At 45.2% G+C, this 11,605-nt stretch overlaps 1 protein-coding gene across 1 annotated transcript; it reads right to left on the reverse strand.

Moving 5' to 3' along the window:
• Positions 1-1,658: 1,658 nt before the first annotated feature.
• GSTP1 (glutathione S-transferase pi 1) lies at positions 1,659-7,942 on the reverse strand. The gene is made up of 7 exons (XM_053397672.1): positions 7,764-7,942; positions 7,564-7,602; positions 6,999-7,105; positions 6,683-6,770; positions 5,963-6,066; positions 4,239-4,346; positions 1,659-2,861 (listed from the first exon to the last, which is right to left on the reverse strand). Coding segments are annotated over exons 1-7 (636 nt in total). The 5' UTR covers positions 7,765-7,942; the 3' UTR covers positions 1,659-2,672.
• Positions 7,943-11,605: the final 3,663 nt, after the last annotated feature.

Raw genomic sequence — 11,605 nt, forward strand, 5'->3', positions numbered from 1 at the left:
TTGGTATGAGCTTTTGTGTGCATGCACACTTCTTCAGATACTTTAGAAATTTTAGATTGTTTTTTTCCTCCATGGGGAAAATGTTCCACCAGCATCATTTTATTCACTCTTTTCTGTATCTTCTCATTCTTCAGTAATTTCTACTTTCATAGGATGTACACAGAGCACGATTGCATGTACCAAATTTGGGGTACAAGAAGCCAGTAATACAGTACAGCAAGAAGCTTCTCCTTAGTGACAAGGGAGTATCACAGAGCAACCTGGTTGCCTCCAGATGTTTTGGACAAAGGCTAACCGGGAGAGAAGGAACGGCTCCCAAGCCTTCTATTTCCTTCTATTTCCAAATGTCCTGGCTTTTGCCAGTTTACCTCATTTTCAAACAGCTGTTGCAGTTGTGCTGCCAGGAGGAGGATTACGGAGCTGATCTCTCTGATCCTGTTGATTCTTGGTCTGAGAAGAATGATCTCATTACACTGGAATGGGCTGCAGGGGGTCCTCTTGGTTAGCACAGCAGCAGGGAAAAGCTGCAAGATGCATTCCCAGCACTCATTTTAAAAAAGCAATGTAGACGTGCTCAATTAGGCAGTGTAAAGTGGTCATCTCAAGCAGCAGTTGTTAGGGGGAGACAACTGCAGCCCCCCCAGTTGATTATCCAGTCCCCAGGCACTGCACTCTCACCCTCTTTAGTCTCATCCTCCCCCCAGCCGTAACATTTGTTTATTACTGGGCAGGTGGTCCGCCTGTCTTATCTGCTTGCCCTCTTATGTTTTAGACATGCTGTTGGCAAAGGCACCTTACCAAGACTACAGGCAGAGGGAGGCAGTTCACAACACCCTCCAGCAGACACTACATGTGCCCCTGCATTGCTCTGCTCACACAAGACATTGGTGCTACCGTTGCTGCACTGCAGTTATTCACTTGAGGATACAGTGGGCACAGCAGCTGCGAAGCAGCCCTGCAAGAGAACAGTGAACAAGGGGTTGGAGGACTGAGCTGTGTGTATTATGGGGCCTGTCTTCACAAGTCAGCCTGTGGACTTTAGGCGGCTAAAGTTGTCCCATTGCCAGTAACGAACTGCCAAGTTCTATATGTGGGGGGGGGGGGGGAGGGGACACCATCTTGCCTTTCACGTCCAGCAGCAAAATGCATCGGGAAGAACAAGAGCATGTGACTCTGGATGACAGGTGTCATAGCAACCTCTATGCAGCTTCAGAAGTTGAAAGGGAACTTTTCTGAGTTACAAATCTCTACCTGGATGTCTCTATAGGTTGAGAAACACACACAGCCATTGGGTGGATAACCATTTCAGAAGACTGGGAGAAAGCCTTCACATACCACGAGAGCAATCATGACCCTGTGACTGTATGACTGTAATCCTGTACCTAACTCAACCTCTATCGTTCCTGGAAAGAGAAAGTATTCCATGATCCAGAGATAAGAGTAGAAGAGCACCCTGAGCATTGGCAGACCTCTGGATCAAAGCAACCATCTTAACCCTCAATAAGTTAATGAGCTCACTTATCTTGCTTCAAGCCTCCTGGCTCAGCTTAGAGCAAATGGCAGCCTAGATGAGAAGATTACCCTAAGCACCCACCCCGTCCCTAAGCACAAGCCAGGGGGAAGTTTCCAGCAAAAGAGCACCATTTCGTATAACAGAATCTAATTTAATGCCATTTGTTTTATTCTTAAACTTCAGTGTACAAAATCATTACAATTCTCATTATAACTTATGCCATAGGCTAGGAAAGTGATGTGCTTAAGGCACTCCAGGGAGCTTCGTAACGGAACAGGGATTTGAATCACATTGGCCCAATGGGATCTTGCACCTGCTGTTTCTCCAATATGATTCAGAGAACATCTAACCTGGTTGAGCAGTGAGCCATTTTACCAACTTGCTGTCACAAAATGCAGCACAGGCTAAAATCTCTCAGCCTCAGGCATGGCAATATATGCACACACCTACAACTGAGGATCACATCCTATGCATCTGATGAAGTGAGATCTAGTTCACTAAAGCTTATGAGCCACTAAACTTTTTGCTGTAGAGGACTATTATGGCTACCTGTTTGGAAATTACCAAGATCAAAAGGTGGGAAGTGGAGAGCTAGTGTGCATCGAAATGAGGTGGCAAATAATATATTATTATAACTTTTAAAGGGGTGAACAGAGCTATGGGATGCTGATTATGATCGGGGGGAAGCATGGGGGGGGGGAATAAGCAAACACAGCCTCCTTGATCTAAAAGCAGGAGCTCTTGCATTTACTTCTTTTTAAAGTGGGAGATTTGATCATAAATTTCCCGCCACCTTGTGTATGTTCACCCTTAGGTGTCTTGTGCTGCACTTCTGAAGCCACAAAAGCTACAAATCCTAGCTTATGGCTTCACTATATATGCTACCCTGGGTTCGTTTGGGAGGGGAAATGGGATATAAATTTAACAAATAACAATAGTAACTACAACAATTATAATAAGCCACTTTGCTCTAGCAAATTAATCACATCTCCTCTTGATTGCAGTGGGCTTCTGCTGAATTTAGTTACCATACTTTCCCTACCAAGCAAAGATGTGCAGAATTCTTTATTGAAACTCGCTTCATTAATATTAATGTATACAAAACTACAAAGCACCCAGAGATCACCAGAAAAGCTGCAACTTGGTGAAGGAATCCATTTCATTGCTTGCCATTCCCATTGATGGGGCGCTGCTTGTGGGCATCAGACTCCAAGAAAGCTTTGAGGAGCGGTCGGGCATTGAGCCGCTGCACATAGCTAGCCAGCAAGGGGAGGGAAGCCAGGCAGTCGGGGGCCAGGACCAAATGCACATTTAATAGATCAAGCAGATTGTAGTCAGCAAAGGAGATCTGGAGGAAGAAGAAAACAAAAGAGGCAGGTGTCAGTGGGTGAGAGAGAAAGGGCCAGTCAAGTATAAAACACCATTATTCCTCAATACATTAGATGTAGCTTAAGCAGGGGGAAGTTCACATGGTGTGGGTGTGTCACAGCATACTATAGTAAAACACACCAGAACATGCATGTAGACTGAATACAAGACAAGCCACTGCAGGGATAATCTCTACCACATTTTTGGCTGCACACCTCCTAAAGCAGAGGCAGGATTTTTTGTGTGCAATAATTCTGTGGAATTGCAGGAAAGCACAGAAGTCAGAATTGGATACAGAATCTCAGTTTTCTTTTAAACTGTTTTTAAAAGCAGTTCTGTCAAGTTTTGAACGGTGCGAAAAGAGGTCCCAAACAACTGTTTTTCACTCCTATAATTTTGAAAATGCCCCATTTTTAATAAAAGTATGAAAGCACTTTTTTTTTAAAAAAAGGAAATGTTCTAGTTCTTATGGCTATGGTGAGAGGCTTGGAAGCATACAGGCAACAAATAACAAAATCTTAGTAGCCTGAGTGAGTGGTTACATAAGGTTCTGGTAACTAGGGACGTGGTTTCAGTGACCTGAATTGATTTTTGCCCCTCCCTTGACACAACATGCATAATTTACATAGATCCCGGAAGACATCATTTATTGGTCACAGAATGTAGATTTCTGGGCAGAATCAGCATCAGCGCCTGGCACCTTTGGGCAACTGCTAGGACCACTGCAGAATATTGTTTTTCTCTGACCTGGCAAGAAAGCCCACTGGTCGAGGAGGTGGCCTAGTAGGGGACTCTTTACCCAGGGCTCTGGCAAACCTGGAGCCAGGCCTGCTGTTGAGTGACAAGACTTAATTTACAGCGCGGGGGGGAGGGGTGAACTAGCCCATCCTTCACATGCCACATTGGACAGGTTGGGCAGGCTGGCCCATCTGTCAATCGCCTGATGTCACCTGAGTGCACTCAAAATGTGCTCCCAATTCTTCCGTTGCACCCTTAGTTTTGATTTTTAAAAAATATATACCATGGACTAGGAACAGCTCTGGATGGAGGATTGAAAACAAAGTACAAGCTGATGAAGTAAAGAACTATAGCAAGCATAGGGATGCTTATCAGGATCATCCTCCTGACCAAATTGGCCATCTTGTCACTCACTTGTCATCACAATGATATCAGGTGCAATAAGTTTTGAAGACCTGAAAACAGCACTACAAAGCACCTTGCAAGGTGCTAGTAAAAACGAAGCCTCCCGCCCCTTCTTTCAGCAGGGGTTTCCATGAAAAATCTTTCCTGAAATGTGAAACCCCCTATTGGACAAGACCAACCCAGGACTGGATCTCCAGCAGGCAGATTGCCTTACCTGTTTGCCTACAATGAAGGTCTTCCCACCATCATTCTGAGCCAGAAGGTTCTCAAAAGGACGCAGCTCTCCCGGCAAGGCCTTGATATAGTCCGCTTTGCCACCCTCCTGTCAAGATACAATAATCAGATAAGAGAAAAGCCTTGTTGCTTCTTTTATTCTGCTAGAAGAGAGCTCCGAGCCTGGGTGACATGACTCATTGCAGTAGAAGCAAGGAACCTGCATTTTCTTGGCTCCCAGCAGTGCTCTTTCCTTACAGCGGGAGTAGGGAATCTGTGGTCCCCCAGGGGTGTTTGACTCCGACTCCCCTCTGTCTCAGCTAGCATAGCCAATGATCAAGATGATGGGAGTTGAAACCCAACAACATGCATAGGGCTATGGGTTCCCCATCCTCCTTTTACAGGAAGCACATACAGCCATGCCCTCAGGCAAACCAGACACTACTCTCTCCCAACTTGTCCCTTTTATCAAGGACCATTTGCAACTTGGGAGTGATCATCTGAACTGCACACATTTGGATTATAGGCTTGAATGTTGGGGCTGCAAGCATCTAGGCCAAGGGGGGGAACCCCAGAAGTTGTTTGACTCCAATTCCCGTCACCTAAACTGTTATGGCCAAAGGTCAGGGATTATGGGAGTTCTAGTCCAACAGGTTTTCCGCCCCTGATCAAGGACGTTCCATCAATAAAACCCACATGTTTTAAGATATCTCTCCAAAAAAGATTTCCAAAAATGAAATTTTGAGGGGAAAATAAAAGAGATTAAGTTAGGAGAAAAACATATAAGGTAAGAGCATATGCGTATGATCTTATAATAACAACTGAAAACCCCAAAGAGAGTATCCCCACAGCAATAAAAATAATAAATGAATTTGGTAAACAAGCGGGATTTAGATTAAATTACAAAAAAACTAATTTGTTGGTTAAGAACATGAGCCTAGAAGAGAAGGAAGATCTACAAGAAAGCACGGGTCTAGAGATTAAGAACAACGTAAAATACTTTGGTTATCTGCTAAATGCATAGACTTGTATCAAGAAAACTATATAAAAACATGGAATGAAATTAAGAAAAGCTTGGAAATCTGGAGCAAACTCCACCTCTCCCTTTGAGGTAGGTTATCGGCAGTTAAGATGAATGTTTTACTGAAAATGATTTTCTTATTTCAAACCATTCCCATTTAGAATATCTGCAAATGGCAAAAATGAAAGGGAGAGTAAGAGGGTATTTGACACAAAAAGTAAATCAAGAATGGATTATAGTCAAGGAATATCTGAAAAATTACTGTGACAGCAAAAACCTCCTGGCAGATCTTGAATGAGTCTTGCAATGTATAGATAATATATGTAAATTTAATGTTTCCATTTTATTTCTTTTTCCTTTTCCCAAAAGACTTAAGAAAATAATATAATAATATGATACTGTGTAAAATATAACAAGTGTAATTTAGTTTTTTTGAGAACAACCGAAAGTCTATTTTAGGTCTTTTTAAAATTTCTTGTATTTTTAATTTTTTTGTTGTATGGGATGGGATACAAATTGTAATATAGTATATTGTTGTATAATTTTGTGAAATATATTTAATAAAGATTGGTGTGGTTTTTAAAAAAAGACATCTCTCCATCACCCTACATAGTTGACAGATATTTCAAGAGTCTATTAAGGGGACAGAGCTCTCAATTTCAGTGTATGGAAGCAAACTCAAGCCCTCCCACACCCAAACTCACATAGTTTTGATAGATGAGGCGGCCATATTTAACACGCAGGTCCTCCACTCCATCATTCACCATGTCCAGCAGCGTCGCTTCACGGGCATCTTGACCATAGAGTCCTGAGCAGCAAAGAAAAAGGGTCGTGAGGGAATGTTTAAATTACTATCCAGACTCTCTCACAGGATAGTTGGACAGAGAGCAAGAGCTCTCATCTATCTGCTGCTTTTTTGAGGGGGGGATATTTTAAAAAACTACCAATTGTGCCCCATCCCCCCCCCCAAATGCTGCCTTCAAGTAGTGAAGGATCTGGGCCCCAATGCAATTTTGATTTCCTGTTTTATATATCACCCATTGTGGATTGTCACTTAATATAGTTTTTTGTTTTTGATTCTTGTTTCTTTCCTATTACGTTATGCTTTTATTTTTGTCAGGACTTATGGCTAGTATTTATTTACTCAGAAAAATACTTGTATCATTCAAATATTAAAGTGGTGTACAACTAATATACTTCTAAATAAACACCCAAATCACAGGTGAACACAAATCAGTGCTATCTTCTGTTACCACCGCTATCGCCATCTATTCACCTGCTGACCCACCCAAGAGGCAAATTTACAGACACACATCTCCTCCATATGCATGCAGCTCTCCCTTGGAAAGGCAACCAACACAGATTTGGCATAAACCCAGGTTTACTCCACTTCTACTTGCACCCCTGCCTATCACCAACCGCACCGTGATTCCTTGCCAAGTGGCGCAGGATCGCGTTGGACTGGTACAGAAGAAAGTCTCCATCCTGAAATCTAGGCAGCTGGCCAAAGACCTGGTGAGGAAGGGGAGGAAAGGCAGAAAGGTTAGTGACTGGATATCCCATACCTATTTCTCAGTGAGAGAGGGGCCCGGTTGGCTTGGAGCTTCCAGTGTGTAGACAGAGGAGCAAAGGACCAGTGTGAAGGGCCTAGGAAAACCCATTTCTCACAAGAACAGGACTCACTGCCCACCCCCCAATAAACCCCAAATCCTAACTCCAGAGTTTACTACTTATACTCACACAAGATTTCTTGAGGTCACCCTTGGTCCAAATCTCCATGGTTACCACATCCTCTTTCCACTCCTGCCCCTGATCAGCCAGCAACATCCTCATGGCCTCACAGCGCCCTAGGAGAGGCAGAAACCCAAATCATCAGGTGTGAACACGCAGCACACTGGTTCGTTAATTCTCACAAGGTGCCTGAGGTCTGCCCACTGTGCTTTAAGAAGCACCTGCCATCTTCTCTCTCATCCTGTCCATTCCAAAGTGAAAAACCATGAGCTCCTCCATTGATGATCTCCTCGGGTCTGCAATCTTTCTCACCCCCGCCTCAATCTAAAAGAGAACGCCCTCGCCTGCAAAAAGCTTCTCTCCTTTCATTCCTGTACAGTAAACCTCACGGAGGTCAAACAGGGCTGCTTTCGAGCAATCATAATAGGCGAAGATCCGGCTGTACTGTAAATGCATTATTCTGAGGTTGCCGCAACACTTCCTCTACTAAAGAGGGGTCCAAACCAATCATGATCATGGGGTGGGATGAGGCATGAATTCATCCAAGTCTTTAGCTACGTGATTTTGCACTCACCGCGTACGGGGAAATAGGTGATCGTATATTTTCCAGGCACTAGAAAAAAAGACGAAGAAAAGACAAATCAGATGAGTTCTTTCTCTTCCCTCCGCCACCCACGCTAAACACGGCACTTTTATTCATTTTTTTGCATGCTGGGGAGGGGGCTAACCGCGCGACCCTGACCACTGAAGCCCCACTGAAATCACTGGACTTACTCTCGGGTAAGTGGGAAGTAGGATCACGAAGCCTTAGCAGGTGTCGCCTTAGCAGGTGTCCCCAGCAGAAGCCCAGCGGAGGAGGAGGAGGATCCCGTCCCGCGTTGGTACTCTCTGCCGGAAATTTCCGTGAGCCAAAGAAAGCAGCTCAGCCTCCTCGGAAGAATGCTGAGTCATGCCGTAGCAGCAGCCCTTTCTTAAAGGGGCAGGAGCCACCCAGATCCTGCACAGAAAGACCGCCTCCAACGTGGCTAAGTCATCAAGGCAAGGCGGATCAAAACTTAGCCCCAGGGAATAAATATTCTGGTGGTTTCAGTGCTACCAGGATTTCACCTGCCAAGTTAAAAAAACAAAACAGACTGCTTCTGTACATCTGCGGATGCTGAGCTCCATTGTCCTTATCGATGCTGGACCACAACCAGCTCTTAAAAGAAGGATCCGGACTAGGAAGCAGGGTTTGGGGGCAGGGAGGGATATGTGTGAGGAGTGAATTGCAGTGCCCTGAATTCTTTGAATCTGCTTTGAATGCATGGCAGAGGGTTGGACTAGATGATCCTCAGTGTGCCTTCCAACTCTACAATTCTCTGATTCTATGTGCTTTCAGGGTATACTGTACACAGTCTAACTGAAAAAGCTGCAACCAGTTTGCTAGGACGCAGCAAAAAGGTTTTGCATCCCTCATCCCACTAGCATCCTCCATAGGGTCTGACCACTCACTGCATGACATCTCTATGGGGTTCATGACATCAGGATCAATACAGATTGTGGCTAGCTGTGTGAATGTGGCTGCAAAACTAGCAGTGGGAGTGCACTGGATGCAGAGTAAGCAGTAATGTGAACGCGCCCTCAGTGATGCTTAGATGAGACCCAGTGAAATCAGTGGGGATTCACTTGGTCCGTATCAGTACATTTATACTCCTCTACTTTAAGGCAGGGATTGGCAAGGTTTACCTTGACTGAGCCAGTTCACTCCAGCAAAGATCCCTTTGTGGGCCAGATTGCGTGCTTGCATGAGCGCGCCCGCCTGCAATATCCTGCGTCTGCGTAGACGCGATTTTCAGCATCTGTGCAGACGCAATTTCCAGCGCCGTGGAAACAAGTCCCCACGCCGCATTGCGCTGGTTTACCGCAGCACACGGGGACTCGCCGAGCTGTGGCTCGGTTCGGGGGCAGCTCGTGGGCTGGTTAAACAACCCCTGTGGACCGCTTGTGGCCTATGGGCCTTAGGTTGCTGACCCCTGCTCTAAGGGCTCTTCAAAACTTTGCTTGCCCCATGCCTAGAAAGCACGGGTTCAAGAGGTTTTCCGCTTGCCCCAGAGAAGCCCTAAGATGCTCAAGACTGTGCACACAATTCTCACCCCATTTAACCTTCACAACCACCCTGTGAGCTAGGTTAGTTTGAAGAGTAGTGACTGTCCCAAGGTTGCCCAGTGAGTTTAGTGACTGAGTGTGGATTTGAACCTGGATTTCCCTGGTCCTTATCTGATCTGAGCTGCTATACTGCACTAACAATGTTTATTTAAAGCCTTTTTACCCCATTTTTTTGTTAGATTAGTTTCCAAAGCAGCTTCAACAAAACACAAGGCAAACCCATCCCTCAGGCTCACAATATCTAAAAGATATAAAGGGGAAAGGACTTTGCACCTCTTTGTTTGCAATGCCTGCAGCCATCATTCATTCCCCTTCAAAGCCCATTACACACACACACACACACACACTAAAAAGCTTTTCCTGGATCACTATAGCTTTACTTTACAACTCTGCCTGTGACTACTCAGTCTTCTGTTACAGTACCTGCCCTAACCTTGCCACTTTTTATTATTCACTTATCTATTTTATTTATTTATATCCTGCCTTTTCCCCAGACTCAAGCCTCTCCCTATTCCTTTACCTTTTCCACCCTACTCTGCATGTAAACCTGGGCAAAGACAGGTCTTCTTCAGGAAAATGTATGGTGCCTGCACTTCCCAGCATACTCTGTTGGTGTAAAGGAAGCCTTCAACCACGCAAATGAGAGCAATGCTAGCAGCAACAGGAGTGAGGAGGAGGTGGCTGACTGCTGTAATATCAGCTGAGGACACGGATGGGAGACAGTTGCTATACACTGTTGCCTGGTCTGAGCCATGGCCATTGAGATGCGCTACCCCTTGTGAGCTCTTCATGGCTGCTGTCGCTTTCTCCAGGGCATTATGAATGCCTTTCACACCTGCGTCACTTGGCATTGTTTTCCATGCTCTTCAATGAGGTGCAGATGGTACTTCCACTGGGGGGAAGAACAAGATTCGTTCATCTAATTAACTCTTTTCAGCGTATCTGAAGAAGTGTGCATGCACACGGAAGCTTATACCAAGAACAAACTTAGTTGGTCTCTAAAGGTGCTACTGGACACTTTTTTATTTATATATTTATTTCTCCCCCCCCCCATTTGACCAATAACAAAGGAGGATGATAGCAATGTTTCCTTAGGTGTTTAAGAAGAAGAAGAGTTTGGATTTGATAGCCTGCTTTATCACTACCCAAAGGAGTCTCAAAGCAGCTAATATTCTCCTTTCCCTTTGTCCCCCACAACAAACACTCTGTGAGGTGAGTGGGACTGAGAGACTTCAAAGAAGTGTGACTGGCCCAAGGTCACCCAGCAGCTGCATGTGGAGGAGCGGAGACGCGAACCCGGTTCCCCAGATTACGAATCCACCGCTCTTAACCACTACACCACACTCACCTCCATCAGCTCTACCTCCTGCTTTATCACCCTCTCCGAGTGCTTTAGCTTGAGTGGAATGTGTCATGGAATTGTGGTAATGCCTCTTGCTTGTCTCAATGGAGAGAGGCATGAGCATGTGTGGAAACCTCTGACTGTTGTGTAGTTGAAATGCTGCCTACTGCACAAAGAGTCACATTCAGTGCTCTGCCCACTTTTGTCTCTGGCATCACCTCCCACTGGCACACACGACCCAATGGTCACCACCGAGGGAATGTGGCACTCAGGCTGAAAAGTGTGCCCCACTCCTTGTTTACATGCAAAATTTGGGACAGATGAAAGAAAGTGCTTCTTTGTGCAGCACATAGTTAAACTATGGAAATCGCTCCCACAGGAGACAGTGATGGCCACCAACTCGGACAGTTTAAAAAGAGGATTAGACAAATGCATGGAGGAGAGGGCTATTGATGGCTGGTAGCCATGATGGCTCTGCCCTGCCGTCATGGTTGCAGGCAGAAATGTTTCAAAATACCAGTTGCTGGAAACCGCAGGAGGGGAGAATGATCTTGTGCTCAGGTCTTACTTGCTGCTTTCCCAGAGGCTTCTGAGTGGCCACCTGTGAGAACAGGATGTTGGACTAGATGGGCCATTGGCCTGATCCAGTTGTCTCTTATTGTGTTCTTTAATGACATGGGTCCCTTTGGGAGATGGGAGGTGAGACAGAAGCACTGATGGGGCGGTGAGAGAATTCACCCATCAAGTTATAATAATATAATAATAATTTATTATTTATACCCTGCCCATCTGGCTGGGCTTCCCCAGCCACTCTGGTGCGGCTTCCAACAAAATATTAAAATACAGTAATGCATCAAACATTAAAAGCTTCCCTAAAGTTCAGCTCTGTTGGGTTGGCACTAGATCCAACAAAGGCACCCATTAAGCATCAGTTAACATATTTCATCCCAGGGCAACAAGGTTCTAATATGTTAAACTGTGGGGATATTCCTCTTCCCATACTGCCAGACATGCTCTGCAGATTTTGGGGGGATGTTTTGTACACGTGAAGAGGAGAGCTCATGGGACAGAGGTCCTGGTCCTTAGACCAGATAGAGAGATCTTTTTATGGGTCAAGCGCTGGGCTCAG

Source organism: Podarcis raffonei, chromosome 1, assembly GCF_027172205.1.
Source record: "Podarcis raffonei isolate rPodRaf1 chromosome 1, rPodRaf1.pri, whole genome shotgun sequence".
Lineage (NCBI taxonomy): Eukaryota > Metazoa > Chordata > Lepidosauria > Squamata > Lacertidae > Podarcis > Podarcis raffonei.